This window comes from Gopherus evgoodei, chromosome 8 (assembly GCF_007399415.2).
Source record: "Gopherus evgoodei ecotype Sinaloan lineage chromosome 8, rGopEvg1_v1.p, whole genome shotgun sequence".
Classification (NCBI taxonomy): Eukaryota; Metazoa; Chordata; order Testudines; family Testudinidae; genus Gopherus; species Gopherus evgoodei.
In genome coordinates, this window is record NC_044329.1 from 3623623 (window position 1) to 3643364 (window position 19742).

At 41.7% G+C, this 19742-nt stretch overlaps 1 protein-coding gene across 7 annotated transcripts in view; it reads right to left on the reverse strand.

Annotated features, from left to right (window-relative positions):
• SGCD (sarcoglycan delta) overlaps window positions 1-19742 on the reverse strand; it is a 517054-nt gene that overhangs the window by 44677 nt on the left and 452635 nt on the right. For all 7 annotated transcript variants that reach the window (XM_030572951.1, XM_030572954.1, XM_030572948.1 and 4 more), the window contains one exon: window positions 7274-7346. In XM_030572951.1, the coding sequence (XP_030428811.1) occupies window positions 7274-7346 (73 nt within the window). The remainder of the gene's footprint in view (window positions 1-7273; window positions 7347-19742) is intronic.

The window sequence follows — 19742 nt, forward strand, 5'->3', positions numbered from 1 at the left end:
GGTAAAAATCAATTCCTTTCTCATGCTAGCCATATATTAGGCTAATGTGTTGAGAGGCTGGAGATGTCCCATTGTTAACAATGACTTACTGAAATACTGTATATAACTGAGAAAACAGCTCACATTACATGCAGTTTAGACAGCCTTGTTCCCCCTGTGATGATAACTTGTCCCTTGAGCCTGGAGAGTGCACTGGAATGGGAAAGAAACTTAAGAACTATACACTAAACTATGGTACTGATATAAATGACCAGATAACAGGGAGGATTCCAAAGGAATTCATCATTTGATTGGTCTTGCACTTAACAAACCAGGGGCTTGATTCTCCTCTGCCTTTACACCAGTTTGGCACCAGTGGATCTTCAATGACGTTAATGGCTGATTTATAGCCATGTAAGTGACAGGGGAATAAGGCGCCAACATAGGTTATGATGACAGAAGTAAAAGTCTCTCATGGTCCAAATTCTGCTCTCAGTTAAATTACTGCAATTCGACTATCATCGTCAGGGTTGCCTAGTGTAACTGAGAACAGAATCTGGCCCTTCGTGCTAAATGTATTAAAATCTGCAAGGGCCAGACTCATACTTGGTGTCAATCACCCTACCTCCATTGACATGAGCTGAAGATTTAGCCTCATGTGTTTACTGCACACTTCTAAAATATGGCTTGGTATTACACCCTAATGAAGTGCTTCCACTTCCCACCAATTATTTCACCTTTTAGTACCATTTCTTAATCACATTTCCTCTTGGTTTTGACCTGTTAATCTTTATGAATGTGATGGATTTTAGACTGAGATATTATTTGTGTTCCCATTTATTGAAAATACCTATGCTGCCTAGTGAAACACAGATGAAAAGAATCCTTAATTCATTGAGAATGATTATTTTACAAAATGAATATTGCCACATTAGCTGAACAATATATTTAAATTGTTCTTTGGCACAATAGGTCTCACTTGGACTATTTAGATAGCTTAGTACTTTACACGGTACAGGAGAATTGTACTAATAAAATCATACTGTAAGCACATTTCATCTGCCATTTGGTATTTTTAGGGGTTCATAATTAACTTTGATTAAAATTACCTTTTCAGACACCAAGGGATTAATTTTCCCTTAACTGCGTTTGCATATTAAAGAAAGAGCAGTCGCCTAGGTTTGGTTGGTTTTTGCTGGATATTTTTATGCTACAGCAATTGTGGATGAAATTCAGTCCTGTACAGGGGACCACCAGAAGGCTTATACAACTGTTAAGTCCCATTTAAGTTCCTTTACTGCCCACTGCGTGGATTGGATTTCACGCTGTATGACTTTTTCATACTTTGCTTTTAGCACTGAAGTACCTTAAACTCACGTGTCTTTGCCTAGCAGAAAGTTTTTGTGTTATACAACATAAAACTGTGTGTGGCATCAACATGGCTAATTAAACTATGGTATTTTGGTGTGGTTTTGTTCTAAGACAAGACCCACTTTGTTCTTAGTCTCATCAATGGCTGATAATTAAATTCAACCCAGTATATGAGGAACTCATACTGCAATGCAAGGATGAGGTGAACAGCACTTTTGAGGGGTGAGGCATAGATAGAGGTTGTAGGTTGCCACAAGACATGTTTTTGGAGGTGATCATGTGTGAAGGGTCTCAAAACAAATTTTGTTTCTATTGGGGAGGGTGGTACGTGTATGCTAAGGAATGGCAACAGCAGTACTTAATTTACGACATCATGATTGTGAGACAAACAGTGCCCCACCAAGTCTCTTCCCATTCAGGTTTATCCATTTTCTGTTGCCTCTTTCCCCCCTCATTTCTTCTTCCTCATTCCTACGCTCCTAAGGCTTGGTCTACACTACCAATTTATGTCAGTATAACTACGTCACTCAGGGGTGTGATTTATAACATAGTTATACCGACTTCACCCCGGCATAGACAGCGCTGTAGACAGGCATCTCCTGTCAAAATAGCCACCACCTCTCAGAGAGATGAAGTAGCTATGCCAATGGGACAAGTTCTCCTGTCAGCATAGATAGAGTCTTCATGAAGCAGTCTAGTGGCGCAGCTCCACCTGTAAGTATAAGCGTAGATAAGCCCTAACAGTAAATGAATGGCATGTGCCTCCACTGAGACTTCTGAACTTATGACTTCCAGACCACTTTGAATGACCATTTCAAGATATATGCAACTTCAGACAAAGAAACAAAAACTAAAGGAAAGTGAGGTGATAGCTGTAGCTCTCAAGAAAAGGATCACTAATAGAGCAAATGTCAATCATTTGGGAATGGTTTAAAGACAACAGCTCCACAGAGAAAGGTGTTTCCTGTAATCAGCTGTGACGGGGTGTACCAACCCCGCACTCGGCCAAAGGGGGCAGACCAATCAGTGTGGGCCCAGGAGGCCACGCCCTGATTCCCCTGCTGCGCATGCTCCAGCTGGAAGAGCTGGATAAAAGGAAGCAGCCCAGCTCAGTCGGGGCTGGCTGCGGAGGACGGAGGATGGGTACTACTGGCTCCTCCAGAGGGGTCGGTGACGCTCCAAGAGGTAGAGCCCGTAGACCTGGACTACACTGTGGGTAACTTGCCGACTGCGCAGACTGACAGAGATGCCAAGCTACTGCCAGCCGAGGAGATCCCTGGGATGCAATCTGTGGCATGGGATGTAATAGAAGCTGATGCCTAAACCCTCAGCAGGAGGGGCCGGGTTCCCCTACCACACCCTACTAGGTGGCTGCTGTTTGCTCTGAGTCCCCGCCCAGAGGCTCAGGGACCATAGACTGATTGTTGTTCTGGCCCACCCGGAACCCCAACTACTACTGCCAGCTCCAGCCAGGAGGAGTGGGGGCCACAGACTATTTGTTTGCCCAACCCCGTCGGGGGGCTACAGACTGACCATTGTTCCATCCTACCCAGAAAGCCAGAACTGCAACTGTCATTGTCGGTCCCAGCCCGGAAAGCCAGGGGCTACTGACTTTGTTCACTTGGCCCCATTTAGCAAAATATGTAGCATTAACAACAATCATCCTTGCGTTAGACAAAGCATTTATGACCTTTGGCATTCTCAACAAAATCAAAACTGATAATGGACCCATCAGGATTTCTGTTGGCTGATGGAGCATAAGCTTTTTTGCAGCATGGGAGAGATTAATCGCAACTCATGCAAATAGATAAAAAAATAGCAATATCTCAGATGTATCTATGTGTACAGTACAACACCAATTCTTATGACCGTATGGATCTGCTGCACATGAAATGACAAATGCCACACCCATGCGTCTGATGTTTAAGCAGGATGCTATGAAACAATTTCTCTCCATCTAAGCCATCCCAGGCCAAAGACATCGTAAGATGAGAGTAAAAGATGACCAAGCAGAAGCTAATGTTGATCAGCAAAGAACAGCTATCTTGTCTATCTCTGGAAAGGTGACCAACTACTTGTAAAGCAGCCAGTGACTAATAAGCGAAAAACGCTGTATGAACCAAGACTTTTCAGCAACAAGAAGGCAGCAGAAAGTCTGTTGAAAATGATGCTTATGTAATCATCTGGAACATATAATTCTGAGAGACAGACAAATACTAATAAAGGTAGCTTGGGGGATGGGTAGAGAAAAAGAAGGAAAGAGATAGTGAGGGAGATTGACATTATGGAGTGTTGCCTGTTTTAAGGAGAGAAAATGTTTTGTATTTGAAGCAGAGGCGAAAGAAACACAGATGGTCTTACTCCCCAGTGGAGACAAGAGCAGGTGGTCTCCTCTCTTTTTGGTAATGACAGTAGCTGTCACATTATTTTGAAGTCTCCTACAGGAAAAGTAGTGAAATCGATATAAAATCAAAAATAGCAAATTGATGTACTAGACAGTGAGTTTTAGTCATTTGGTCTGTGAAGAGTAAACAAAGCACATGGCACCTGGATGCCAGAATATAGGCCAACAACAGAATCATAGATTCCAAGGCCAGAAGAAACCATTGTGATAATCTAGTCTGACCTCCTGTAGAAGACAGGCCAGAGAACTGCCCCAAAATAATTCCTAGAGCTGAGCTTTTAGAAAAACATCCAGTCTTAATTTGAAAATGGTGAGTGATGGCGGATCCACCAGAACCCTTGGAAAGTTGTTACAATGGCTAATTACTCTCACCGTTAAATATTTGCGCTATATTTTCAGCCTAAATTTGTCTAGTTTCATTTTCCTGCCATTGGCTCATGTTATGTCTTTCTCTGTTAAATTGAAGAGCTTGTTATTAAATATTTGTTCCTCATGTAGGTACCTACACACTGTAATAAAGTCACCCCTCAATCTTCTCTTTGTTAAGCTAAATAGACTGAGCTCCTTGAGCCTCTCTCTAGAAGGTAGTTGTAGAAGAAAGAGAGCCTGAGACATAAGGCCTGGTGTGAGGCCTAAGGCCTGAACTAAAGTAGTGGGCAAAGCTTTGCTGATATGAAGCAAAGTCAGGTTGTGAGCAAGAGGCAGGCCCTGCTCACAGAATCTGACAAGAACATGGCTGATATTGCAGAAACGCACATTCCTAAGTAGTGTTAGTCACAAGAATACACACACAAACGCATTCCAGAAAGGTGGTATCAGAACACCTCGATACCAGCCCATCCCAGAAAGACACTAGGAACATGCTAACCCATCCTAAAGACAGGATTAGGATGACAGCATGATAGATAGCGATATTTTGATTGAACCAACAGGTACAAGGCAAAGGGTGACACCCAGATACGTCAGAGAGTGGTACCCAGATATGCCAGGGGAAATACATAACTTGTTTGTATTGGTGTATAAAATGATATCTCAGAGGGAGTGTTTTTGTCTGGCCTTGGGAGGGAATGGAAAGTCCCGCCATTCACTGATCTGGTCCATTGTAACGGGCATACATGTGCTGCTTTTACAAATCCAGACTAACACGACTACCCCTCTGTTCTTTTCTATGAAGGCTGTGTCGGGGATGTGCTGTACGAGTGCATCTTCTGTTCAGCTGACCCTTTTCCTGCTGTCACCCACATCTTGTCCATGTAGGCTGTCTGCAGAGCCCACTAGAAGGAAGGCAGAGTCTGCTTTGCGCTCCCACATCATCACTCCCTTTCTGCCCCTGGAGACCCTGCACCTGGATTTACACTGGCTGAAGCTGCCACTCTCTGGGTTGACCCACAGCTTTTAAGAAAAGTAGTAATATATTGAGAGGGAGGAAGCAGGTTTTACGTCAGAGCAGGTGGCAACATGGTGAATGTTCATAATGAACTGAACCAAAACCCGGTTATATTTTTTTATCTAACAAGTTGGCGGCTGGTGTGTTAAACAGAACCAGAGGCATTCCTGAGAGAAAGTAAAAGGTAGTAAGATACCAAAGGGAAGGAAACAAAGACGTTTTTTAGCATCCATGGTGATCTAGGTGGGCATAACTACTACTTCCAACATCAGGATGAAGAGAGCTAACAATAGACACCAATCCCACATTGGTGCTATGCCACCAAATGAAACCAGGCTGCAGCTGTTCTAACACTACCTCCTCAAGTATCAGAGGGGTAGCTGTGTTAGTCTGGATCTGTAAAAGCAGCAAAGAATCCTGTGGCACATTATAGACTAACAGACGTTTTGGAGCATGAGCTTTTGTGGGTGAATACCTACTTCGTCAGATGCATGTAGTGGAAATTTCCAGGGGCAGGTATATATATGCAGGCAAGCTAGAGATAATGAGGTAGTTCAATCAGGGAGGATGAGGCCCTGTTCTAGCAGTTGAGGTGTGAAAACCAAGGGAGGAGAAACTGGTTTTGTAAAAGGCAAGCCATTCACAGTCTTTGTTTAATCCTGAGCTGATCGTGTCAAATTTGCAGATGAACTGAAGTTTCTATCTCTAGAGACTTTCTTCCTGAGCAGGGATTCATTATCAGTTGGCTGGCTTTGTACGCTCTTGGTGGAGACATTAACAATACCTAGTCAAGAATAGACCTAGAGGTTTTCTGCAGTTATGACAAAGGGCAGGGATCTAGCTGACAAGTGGAGCAAAGCTCTCCCAGTGCACCTAAAACCTCAGTGACTGAAACAGAATGAAATCCAGACTGTGAAGTGGTGTTTGTTGCCTTCTGCATTCTCAGTGTTGGCCAAGTACACCTTTCCAGCTGCACCCCTATATTCATCAAAAGAACCAAATACTGTTGGAAGAATTCGTTTGTTCCAAAAACCAGCCCACACACCCAAATCTCTCCCTTCCAGAGGCTGCTCATCCAGACTGAACCTTCACACCAAGCCTGGAGGTTTGCCCATTGTTAGAGTAAGTAGCAAGGATGGTCCAGTGAGTAAGACACTACCCTAGAACTTGGGAGACCTTTGTTCAAGTCCCTTCTCTGCCACTGACTACCTGTGACATCTAGGGCAAGTTACTTGGTGCCTTAGTTCCCTATCTGTGAAGTAGGGATAGTTGCCTTGCTTTTCAGGGGTGTGGTGAGAATAAATACATTTAAGATTGTGAGGTGCTCTGAGATGTACTGAAGAAAAGTGCTACATAAGAGCTAGAATTTATCGTGATGAAATACATAAAGTCCTGCATTCAAGTGAGGGCAAAGCTGATTCTCTAGAGCAGGGGTTCTCAAACTGAGGGTCGGGAGCTGCCAACCTCCACCCTGAACCCCACTTTGCCTCCAGCATTTATAATGGTGTTAAATATATTTAAAAAGTGTTTTTAATTGGAAAGGGGGGGGTGTCACACTAAGAGACTTGGTATGTGAAAGGGGTCACCAGTAAAAAAAGTTTGAGAGCCACTGCCTAGAACAGTGCTATTTATTCCCCATAAATGTTGTTTTCTGTGGGTGGTATTTCTGTGCATGTCCGGGATAGTGGCATGTGTGTGCAGCTAGTCGCAGTTACCAGGTCAGAGAAGCGGTTCACTTCTCTGTAAGGGAGAAAATTCTACTAGTGCATCATCCTTTTGCCTGCAGTCACTCTCCCTGATTGAATGTGGCCTCCAGTACCTTTAGTTGCTACAGCCAAGGAAATATTTCTATTTTCCTTTTTAAAGCGTGGCTAAGCAGAGGGTGTTACAGAGGAGAAAGGAAGCTTTCGTGACCCATGTTTTCTTTGGCTCAGTCAGAGATTTGCTTTACAGTGGCCTTTCATCTATTCCATGGCATTCACTCTGTGATGTTAGCACCTGTAACCTCAGCGCAGTGCAGTCCAAAGGGAATTCCTTGACTGCTTGTGCAGGGCTAGAAATGCCGCCACTCAGGATGCAGAATTTCAACAAGGCGCCACTGAGTTATGTTTAAACCATATTCCAAAGTTTACCTTAGTTCCTTGAAGGGGTCTGCCCTGACACTGGGAGTTTCTATAGATTTAGGGAACACTGTGCCTTCTGCTCCTGAAATAACAAAACAGAACACAAGTTGTAGATGTTACAAACTGTAAGCAGGGGAGTGACTCTCAAATCACACTTGGCACAATTTACAGGTTATCTGCCCCCCCTACATGCCCCCACTCCATCCTCACAAATAGCTGGGTTCAGAATGCTGAGCTGAATTTTTCAAACTGGCTGCCTTATTTGCCCCCAGAACCCAGATGCACTCTGCACAATGCAATCGCTTCTGTTCTGAGGATGGAAAGATTCAGACAGCCAGTTTGGAAAATTTGATCCCTTATTATGCATAAATGTCTCTAGTACAGACGCACACTTCATTAGCTAATACAGATGCATATCATGAAATAATTTATGTATTCTTGCTGCGAGGGACTTAAAGGAGAGAACAAAATTCTGGGTTAATCCAAAAGGTTCACAGTGACTTGCATGCTGAATAAGGAGGTGGTGCTGTCCAGTGAATAAGCTACGGGACAAGAAAGCAGGAGACCTGGGATTTAGTTCTAGTTCTGCCACTGATTTTGTTGTGTGACCTTACACAAGTCATCTGATCTCTCTCTGTTTCACATTCCCATCTGTACAATGGGGATGATAATGATTTACTTACCTTTTTCAGATCCCCGATGCCCAGTACCAACTATGAGTCATAGATTTACAAATATTAAGGCCAGAAAAGACCATTACGATAAATTAATATGACCTCCTGTATAATATAGACCATAAAATTCCATCCAGTAATCTCTGCATCAAATCGATATTTTGTGGTTGAACTATACTATAGCATATCTTTTAGGAAGATATAGAATCTTGATTTAAGTACTTAATGATGCAGAAATACCTTCACTGTTAAAAATTTGCACTTTATTTTAAGTCTGCCTTTATCTAGCTTCCATTTCCATGTTATGTCTTTGTTTGCTAGATTAAAAGCCCTCTACCATCAGAAACCTTCTCCCTTTGTACGTACTTACAGAGTGGGATCAAGTCACCTCTTAATCTTCTCTTTGGTAAGCTAAACAGACTGAGTTTACTAAATCTTTCACTGAGGTCAATTTACGAGACCTCAAATCATTCATGCTCTTTTCTGAGCCCTCTCCAGTTTCCAACATCCTTCTGAAGTGAAAACACCAGCACTAGACACGGATTTCAGTAATGGTGTTACCAATGCTTTATAGAGGTAAAGCTTATATATCCAAGAATCACATTGGCCCATTTACCCACAGTATTATATTGGGAGTTTATGTACAGCTGGTTATCAATCATGGTCTTTAAGGCCCTGATTTGTAAAGGTATTTAGGCATTGTGGGATTTTAAAAAGCGATGTACACACTTACAAGCCAAAATCCACAAGTGCCTAAATCCCTTAAGAAAATGAGATTTAGGCTCTTAAATCAGTTAGGTGTTGGAAGGCCGAGCACTGCAATGCCTAAAAACCTTTAAAAATCTGGGCCTAAGTCCTTTTCAGACTCACTGCTTTCCAATATACAAACCCCTATCCTGTAAGTGTGACCTACATTCTTTGTTTCTAGATCCATGACCTTGTATTTGACTGTATTAACACACATGTCCAAATGAATTCAGCTTAGCAAAAAATCCAGAGAACTTTGCATAACTATCCTGTATACCTATCACTATTCATCACCAGTTTTAATGGCATCTTGCAAACGTTACCAGCAATAATTTCATATTTTCTTCCAGATGAATGATAAAAAAGATATTGAATGGCATTGTGCCATGAACAGATTCCTAGGGGCCATGACTAGAAACAAATCCCTTTCTGATTACTTTGTGAGATCTATTCGTTAGCTGGTTTTTAATTCATGAAATATGTGCTACATGCTGTGTTCCCCATGAGCTCCAGGTGCACCAACTTTGGGGCAGGAGGGAAGGGAGGAAGGCACCCTGTTCTTCAAGAACTTAGTGAGAATATCTGTCTTCTTATAAGGAGGTTTCTCTCTACTCTCTTCTTAGTTTCCCTTAGTTGAGTCCTTGGGCCAGCTGGAGGATTCTGTAAGTGTTGTAGGAGCACCAGCCGGAGGCTCTGGTTGACCTGTTAGTGAGTGGGAGAGCCATGGATAGCTTCACCAGATGTCTGCAGAGTCTGAACTCCTGGGACTGCCTAGTGTGAGTGGGAAAGGAGCAGCAGGTTTCACACGCTGATGGTATGTGTGATTCCCCAAGGACAGTGGAGGAAGCTCCAGTGTGGACTGCTTACCGGGAAGACCTGGGGGCAGACAAGGCAAGGCTAGAAGCCTGGGATCTTGGGCATGACTATTCTGAATGCTGGAGCAATAAAAGGCAGGTGGGAGCATTCTCTGCTAACTATATATAAAACTACTAATTATCTAAAAGAGTCGTATGAGAATAAAAACTATTTGCAATAGTCACAAGTTAAAGATCAAGCAACCTAGAAGGCTACAGATCCAGGAGTGGTCTGTGCCAGTGGTAGAAAGGACCTGAAGGGGCGGTCAGTCACAGCACTAGGAGGGTACAGGTGGGGGGACCAATGGACACTGCTGCTAAAGAAGTGCATGTGCACCCACAGTGAATACTACAAGGACCAGCACGCAAAGAAACACCTCAAGGTTACTATCCCCTGCTTTCCCCTCAGAAAAAACAATATGATGCTCCTTGCATTGAAACCAGCTGATAGTGGAAATATTCCACTGGCTTCAATAGAGTTACATTTGGTTTACATCAGTATATCCCACTCACTATGTTAAGGAAAAGTGAGAATTAAAACAAGTTTTCTATTATTAACACTACAAAACCAGGCTCCTGCTTTTTAAAACACTGTAAACTCAGAGATGATAAAGAGTAGTCTAAAGTTTGAAGCATTGAGAATTAAAATTGATCTTTATTGCTAGAAGTTGTCAAAAGTATCTGTAACTTGTGAACCCTGAAGGTTACTATTATCTGATTTGTCCTCTCCAAACTGTTTCCAACTAATGTACGTTTCAGTTTACCCTACACAATGGTACAAGTTATTAACTTTGCAATGAAACTTAGCAAAAAGAGAAGCCTGCACATAACTGAATAATAAAATGAAGATTTTAGGGGTGGGGAGTGAGTGAGTATATTTGGGGGCTTGATAGTGGTGCATATAAATATTCTTGGTCATTTTCCACTTGTATTATTGTGTTTATGCTCACATTGTGACTGTTGTTTACAGTTATCATTTTCATCAGTTTTGGGTTTTTTTTATAATAAGTAAACTACATTAGTCAAAGTCATGAAGACCTATCAATGGCCAGTGATGACTTGGGCATGGTGGCTAAATTGTGGACTTTTATAATGGCCTGGAGTTTACCAGGAATTTGTTATTTAATTTGGGAGGGGGACGCAATTTTTGAAAAACAACCACTGAAGTTTCTAATCCAAGAAGACTTTGGCAAGGCTCAGACTAAGAACGTCTATCATAATTGAGCCAGACGTCCTTTCGGAAAACCAGCCATCTCCCTGTCTTCTTTCTCTGATATTCATTGCTGTGATACCTTAAGCCCCACTTTTCCTCAGAAGTGATACAGACACTTATATAGTGGGAACTGGAATGAGCAAATCAACCCATGTCACATAGGCCACTGGCCTGGTCTCACATGGTTACAAATTGGAGTTAACTCCTGACCCGAGCGAGTTGGGAACAGATGACTCTCACTAAATGTGGAAAATCCTGTATCTCATAACCAGTCCTATGAGACATGCACTCTCCCTAGAAATCTGGCAGAGCCTGCTACTCCTGACTGGGCCATGGACAGGTTATACTGAAAAGTGAGTAACGTGGGAATAGAGAGGGCCCAGAACAACTGGGCAAAAGGTGGGTAGTAATCAGAAGTTTATGCCCAGACACAACCAGTTTGTTTCCCTTTGCTTGTGTTCCTTAATCTCAGTTATGGTTACAAACTGAAAAGAAAAAAACAAAACAAAACACTTATCACACATACTTCTATTCCATACATTTTGTGCCTTCTTATTGTGAGAGTATCATTCTCCATTACTCCCTCCTGCAAGATATCCTAATAACACTGCAACTTTTGATACATTTAACCACAAGGACTCCTCCTTGTTTCCGCTGATACATTTAATCAGACTGGTATTCCTGTAAAACTCTGGCCTGTTAGCGGCTTTGGAATTCTGTTGCTAGAATTCAATAACATCAGCTTTGCAAACCTCTCAGTTCTTGTTTTCATTTTGTTTAAGTTGAGGAAAGCAGATTTTTGGCAAACGTGGCAAATGTACAATCTGAAAATTTTCACATGCATCCATCACCTCTCTCCCCAGTTAGAGGTATCTCAGTCTCCCTTCACTTTTATTGAACGTAAAGCAAAAGCAAAGTTAAGTGAAATTTACTATGAAATTGTTTTTGTCTCCTGGCTGATGTTATTAAAACAGCTCACATCTACTGTGAAAGATTTATAATATCAAATGCTGTTTCATTTTAAAGTATTGGAAGTATTTTTTCACCTTATAAGACTATTTAACATAGCACAACCTCATTTGTCTACAAACAGCCAGATACAGTTAAGCAGACAAAAATCATATAATTTGTATCCGCACGTACTGTATGTCCCTAGATAATAAATTATTGTATTATTATTATTTCAGAAAGACATCTATTAAAATCCATGCCTACCAATTCTTTCTTTCGACACTGTGTAATTTACCAGCGATAAATGTTCATAAACAGTTTGAGTGAAAAATCTATAAACCCATTTCAGCTTTATTTTAAATTCCATTTAATATCCCTCAAAAATGACTTCATCAATGTGTTTCCATTAGCTGGTTCTCTGTCCAATAACTTAATTCCACACAATCAATCAGGTGCTTATACAGCATGTGACAGGATCTATCTAAAGTGTTTTGAATGACCGTGAAGATCCACCCAGGAGTTATTTTTTCTCTGAACTGGTATAAGTTCGTGAGGGTAAAACCTGGCAAAATATTTCACATATGTTGAGCTACTGCATTAGCAAGAAGAAAGACTTTGATGTTAAGGGAATGATTGCTGTTCAACTTCAGGTATTTTTTCTTCCATTTGAGATGGTATTCCAGGGGTAGGCTACCTATGGCACGGGTGCCGAAGGCAGCACATGAGCTGATTTTCAGTGGCACTCACGCTGCCTGGGTCCTGGGACACTGGTCTGGGGGAGCCCCTGCATTTTAATTTAATTTTAAATGAAGCTTCTTAAACATTTTTAAAACCTTGTTTACTTTATATACAACAATAGTTTAGTTATCTATTATACACTTATAGAAAGAGACCTTCTAAAAACGTTAAACTGTATTACTGGCACGCGAGACCTTAAATTAGAGTGAATAAATGAAGACTCAGCACACCACTTCTGAAAGGTTGCTGACCCCTGCTGTATTCTATGGGGTGATTGACCTTATTCCCACACTGTATCAAGGGCCGACTTCCTAATACCAGCTCTGTTGGCTACCTCGTTACATCTGCCGCTGCACTGGTTTTCTCTCTACTCTTCACTCCCCTACAGGCAAAACAAGCTGGGGTGAGAATAATCTCAACAGCACACTTTAAAGAGGCAGCTGCTTGAGTTTAAATTGGGCTTCCAGATCCCATCAATCCTGTTCAAGAATTGAGTGCCACTGTCAGTTTCTATCCTTTCTGAATAGCTTCATCTGTTGCAGGTGGAATCAAAGAGAGGGCCCTTTATCCCACCGATGGAGGTAGGCGGTGGACCCAGAATTTGCTCTTACACTTCAGAAGTGGAAGCAGCAAACCACCTAACATGCTGAGGCTCTGGCAGTTGACCTGCCCACTATGACATGAATCCTGTCTCCTGCACCCAATGGGGCTGCTTCTTTTTTGCTCAGCACCATGCTGTGTGTCATCTTATATTGTACCCTCATAGACTATAAAAGAAGGCTCTATCCCTGATATTTCACCTTTATTGGGTGAGAGTCAATGCTCATGCATTTCTTCCTCCATACAAAAATGGTGAAACCAGATTTCCACCTTTATTAATTTGCATGTGCAAAGATGGACAACTGAAGATATTGCACTGGTAGGCAACTGGTGGATTATTCTGCTGACACTGCTTACTGGCAATCAGCTCACCAGCAGACAAGGCCAAGATTTTCAAAAATGAATGACTAAAGTTGGACCTCTACATCTACACTTGGGCCTGTACACACTAGCACTTACATTGGTGTAACTTATGTTGCTCAGTGGTTTGAAAAAGGCACACCCGAGTGACATAACTTACACCGACCTAAGCGCCAGTGCGGACAGCGCTAGGTCAGTGGGAGAGCATCTGCTGCTGACATACCTACTGCCTCTCACAGGTGGATTCATCATGCCGACGTGAGAGCTCTCTCCCATCAGCATAGAGTGTCTGCAGTAACTGTGCTGCAGCTGCACTGCTTCGGTGATTCTAGCGTAGACCAGCCCTTAGATATCTTAAAAAGTAGCCTCGTTTTGAAAAGCCAGTGGGAGCAGCGGGGTGCTCAGCACTTTTGAAGATGAGACCAATTATTTGCAGTGAGGCTAAATACAGAGTTAAGAGCCTAACTTTGGACCAGTTTTGAAAATCTTGGCTATGAGAACTCAAAGTTGTGACTACAGGTCAATTGGTAGGGGCAAACTGCACGTGTACAAAGAGAAACAAGGTCACAGCCCAGATTAAAATAACCAGGGTGCATTTCGAAGTTATTTTCCACCCTTTTCTTTTTCGTGGTCAACATTTCTTTCTTGTTCCATTTGCTCTTCTATTAATAACCCGAAATCCATGGAGCATTTTTAGTATTGTACATCCCTGCTTTACAATAAAATAGGAGTCAAATTGTTCTATGAAGAGATTCTTAATTACTTTAAGCTTGTTTGAACTTCTCTTTAAAAAACTCCCTGTAGTTTCATGTAATCTGAAATTATTTTTTTTTCAGATAGTCAGAGGAAAATGAGCACGGGGGTGATTTCCAAAAAGCTTCTGTGGTCACTATGATCGATCAGGGTGCATTCAGCAACTCACTCATTAAAATACCATGTAACTAGGTTCTCCTCTGTCGGTCCCAGCAGGTCAATATGCGAGACTCTTTAGAAAGTTAACAGCAGTGCCAACAGATCCAAGGGAAGTAAATCCAATACAATATAGTCAGTAATGATCTGTGCCTGCTTCTTTTAATTCAGAGCTACTTTAAAAGCCTTATTCATCCTTAATCTATGTTCTTAAATGGGTGAACACAGTAATAGTGATTGCTCCCCGTGTAATCCCATCAAATCTGAAATCAATAGAAGTTCCATTCTATGGCTCACCAATATAAAATGGTTAGGTTCAGCCAAGGTAGTGGAAAAAAGTCATAAATCTTCCTTTCTTTCTTTTGCAGACTAGCCGTTGTTTTGCCATAACCAATATTGCTTCAACTCTGCTTTGTTCCCTTTGCTGTGTCACCATCTTTTTAAGACTTGTGTAAGAAAATTATTAGCACTCTTGAAAATTGTGTTTATTTTTAATAAAAACATAAAATGAAATATTTTGAAAGGCCACAAAATCATTAAACAAGCCAAAATTCAGGATGATTACCTTGGTACCGAATAATGAATTAATTGTTAATTAATAACAGTCTGTATTAATTCTCTTTAAAGGGAAAAATGCCAAAAATCTCATGGGCCTGATTATACAGAATTTTTTTACAAATCAGACAAATCAATTTTCTTATCTGGCACCAATAAAACAGATAGTGCAAATAAAACAATGCGATTTACATATCAGTAAGTTATACCAGACTGCCCTTTCTATGGGAAAGTCTCTTGGGCCATGGATTTTGTTTTAACATTCTGGCTTAAGGCAGCTGTTTTCTTGCTGTTGTCAGCTCCAGCCTTAGGGGTGAAGGAAAAAGATGGCCATTGAGGGACAATTCTTACTACTTCTGTTCAAACTACTGAGGCCCAGATCCTAAAGTCCTTAGCCATGGGCAGACTGTGCCTCCATGGGAAAACCTATGGGAAGGAGAGAAAGGAGAGATCGCTGTGAGCCATTCCAGTCATTGTACTGGAAGGCAGGATCTGCTTCCTCATCACTTTCCCAATCACAAAGCCAGTGATGCCCTGAGGTCCCCACTGATGTCAGGGTATCAGCAGCAGGAGGCCAGGAGATCTGTGCTCTCAGCAGGCCCATGCAGTGCACTGTCTCAGGACTTCTGCAGCACCTAGGGCACACCGTTAAAGGAGGATCCTCACTGCAGAAAGGGGTGCCAATGATAGGAAAGCTGGCCTGACTATATTACCTTTGTGCTGTGAGCTCCATGGGGTAGAGGGGAGAGGATGCACCTTCTTCCTGCAGCCCACTTCCTCCTGTGAGAAGTCCCTGTAGCATCAAGGAACGCCGTTGCAAAAGTGGCTCAGGGTCCTCTCCATGCATGGATCTCATGGCATGACTGGACCCTAGGTTTGTATTCAGTGCTTACTCAGGCAAAATTTCTGAGTGTCAGTTGGAGTTTGTCTGAGCAAACATCAGGACTTCAGGATTTGGTCCTTAATCTGTCTTTACAGGCGCATGGCACATATGGAGGAGTTAAATTTTAACACATCTAGGTACCGTTTGAGTAAGGTTAGCTGAGTAATGGAACATCCAAGGATCTCAATTTTGTTGACTCTGCAAGCGAGGGAATGAGGAGGCCAGTTACCTAGTTTACCCCTTTAAGAAACACAGTGAGACACTGAAAGGCTTGAACACCTGTGAACACAGACCATTATCATTGTGTGGTGTTCTTCAGGTTCAACAGCCTTGCTGAATAGTTAGAAGCCTCCTATGAACCATAAGAGGAACATTGGAACTGAAAAGAACAGTTGTAAAAACTTCAACTTATCCTGACCTCAGGTTATTTCCAGCTTGGGCTCCTTCGACAACTTCTCTGCAGTTCAACAATAGCAATGTTGTCACTGAGTTCTTTTGAAGCTATTCTTGGTGTTCTTGTCTAAAGTGCCAATGTCAGAGAGAAACTAAGGAGTGTGCCTACACGGGAGGAATATTCAGTGCAAATTTTATCAAGGAGAAAGTTCTTCTATCTTGGAACAGATTATGTTATAAAGGATAAGGGAACTAAAGGAATGTAATATGCATCTGCAATGCTTTTATTCTTGATTTCAGTATTTGGTAAATGCATGGTAAGTTTCTTTATTAATCCCCATGACCTTTAATCAATATTAATCTAATGCTGGTTGAACCTTTTATTTATTTGAACACGGTTAAGGTAACATATTTCAGCCTGGACAGTACGTACGCCTATATATGTGTTACCTAAATGTTACCCTTTTTGGCTGGAATGTAGCACTATGTGAAAGCAAATACAAGAGAAACTTTAGCATTCTCCCCTCGGACATTATTTTGTCCAATAAATAGTTATGAGGCCAACTCTCCGATAAAGTGCACTGAAAATAGTCTCCTGTGATTTAAAATATATATATTCAAAGCAGATGAAGAAGTATTTCTTCAAGAACAAAAAGACAGCTTAAGCTATTCATCATTGATCATTTGAATTTCCTGCCTAATAAAACTAGATACAGTCTGAGTTTGGAAAACAAAAAACTAGTTTCTTTCAATGTGTTGTCTCTTACTGATTCCAGATTTACTGATTTTCACACCTGACTTTTGCTTTGATACAAATGTCTTCAAGAATTTATGATGTTGAGAATATTAAAGCATTTATTCAATAATTTTAAATGAATGGACCTGAGCATTTTTAGTTGATTGAAACATTGCAGTTAGATCAGTGTATTTAGAAAGATGTATTTTCCTTGTCATTAATAAGCTTTACAAACTCTACTTGATTCCTGTGAACCTGTTCCTACCACTTCTTCTCTAGCACTGGCAACCCTAGTGCTCACAAGTTAAGCTGATTTTCATGTGAAAATGTGGAAAGCTGAAAGTTGTCCCATTCAAGTCAATGCAACCTTTGCCATTGATTTCAGTGAGCATAGGATCAAGCCCCCAGAGATCGGCAAAGGGAACACAGGAATAGTCTTTATAATGAACAACAGAGTAGATATTATAGGCCAGATCTGCAGCTGATGTAAGTGAACTATGATAATTTACACCACTTTGGGATGTGGCCCATTTTATCTATGAAAGAGCAGAGCAATATCTGGTTTGCTAGTTCCTAACTTGTCACAGTTTATCGATCATAGAATCATAGAATATCAGGGTTGGAAGAGACCTCAGGAGGTATCTAGTCCAACCTCCTGCTCAAAGCAGGACCAATCCCCAACTAAATCATCCCAGCCAGGGCTTTGTCAAGCCTGACCTTAAAAACCTCTAAGGAAGGAGATTCCACTCCCCGCCAGGTAAGCCATTCCAGTGCTTCACCACCCTCCTAGTGAAAATTTTTTTCCTAATATCCAAACTAAACCTCCCCCACTGCAACTTGAGACCATTACTCCTTGTTCTGTCATCTGCCACCACTGAGAACAGCCTAGCTTCATCCTCTTTGGAACCCCCTTTCAGGTAGTTGAAAGCAGCTATCAAATCCCCCCTCATTCTTCTCTTCTGCAGACTAAACAATCCCAGTTCCCATAGCCTCTCCTCATAAGTCATGTGCTCCAGTCCCCTAATAATTTTTGTTGCTGTCCGCTGGACTCTTTCCAATTTTTCCACATGTGTAGTGTGGGGCCCAAAACTGGACACAGTACTCCAGACGAGGCCTCACCAATGTCGAATAGAGGGGAATGATCATGTCCCTCGATCTGCTGGCAATGTCTTGGTGTTTGCCTCTACAGAACAAATCTAAATAATGCAAGTGATTCAAGTAACTAGATTGTTTCTACACAATGGTGGAAGCAGAAAAGAGACATTAAAATATACATAGCATTACCACCTATGGTGTCCAGGGACATTTACTAAACATATCACCACAAGAAGTCTTAAGTCACAAAAGCACTTGCTGTAACACCGAGGACCAAGACACTGAGCTGCTTTATTTCAGAGTTACAGTGTGACAGGAGTCAGACACTGTATCTTTAATACCTACATGACGGGTGGATGTCCACTCGAGAATAATGGCACATCTGCAGAACACAAGCTTGAGAAGTTGTGTTGTGTGAATTTGCGTGTGTAGGAAGGGAAGAAGCAAGCGGTGGTAACATTGAAAAGAAAAGGACCTAGAACTACTGTTCCCGTCTAGAAGCTATGCCCTGACATTCTGGCATCTGAAGTTCTGACTGTTCCCTGTTGGATATAACTATTCCATTAGCATAAAGGACATTGACTGCCCTAGTTTGGCTGAGACACATTTGTCAGAAAGCTAATAACAGCAAAGGTATTCAGGACAGGAACCACTGTGTCTTTCATACATTCTCTAAAACACCATCTATGTTTATGTCATTATGCTTATTACTGTAATTTGTGCTGCAGATCTGTATGTGAAAATATTTGGGAAGGGATAGAGGAAAAGATGAAAACCTTCAGCATATCCTATTCTTGGCTTTGCCTTAGTCTAAAATTTTCACACAGCCATGTCTTTTGTTGCTTTGAGTTTATGCTGATCAATTAAGCAGCTATTTAGCAGGGGAAAGCACCCTGCTTTCAAACGGTGGCTGAATTGTTAGGTCATGGATCTAGACCAAAACCCATTGGAGCGGGCATTCCAATTTGTCCTTTAACCACCTCTGGGCATATAAATTTGTCTCTTAACCACCTCTGGGCATTTAAATTTGTCCCTTAACCACCTCTTCCATCTACATATGGCGTTTCTCCCAGGTGTCTTACATCTGCCTACCATTCTAGTGTGAGACCCAGACTATTCTACCAGTACCATTAATAGGACAATGTGTAATTTTGCCTTAATTGCAAATTAGGGCCAGGTCCGTCATACCTGTACTCACGTGACTACCCCACCTGGGCCAGATCCAAAGTCCACTGAAGTCAATGGATAGACTCCACAGATGTCAACTGGGTTTAGATCAGGCTCTGTATGAGTAGTCTCACTGAAGCCAATAGGAGTACTTGCATGAATAGGGAATATGTTTGTGTATAAGTGTTGCAGGATCTGGCTCTTTCTTTGTACCCTAGCCTCCACATTTGCCATTTTCAAATGCTCGGAAACATCATGTCATTGTGTTTGCTGATGGAGGCTGGACAGTTCCTAAATGGCAGTACGAGGATGTAATTTCCAAAAAAGGAATGCCCACTTGTGAGAGTGGAGACTCAGAAGGACGTACAATGCAGGAGAATTCTCTTACTCAAGTCTACGTTAGCTGTTTTTAAATGCACGAACAAAATGCCAACACTCTTGGAATGCTGGCTAACAAAAAAACCAAACCATAACACCCTCCCGCCCAACAAACAGCTAGAAGGATCTGAAGGTGAGGAAGAAACCTCATTTCCTCCCTCAACTCCACTGCAATTCATAGCCAAACAGTGCAAGTGGATCACCTTTTCTCATGCCTCTAGTTAC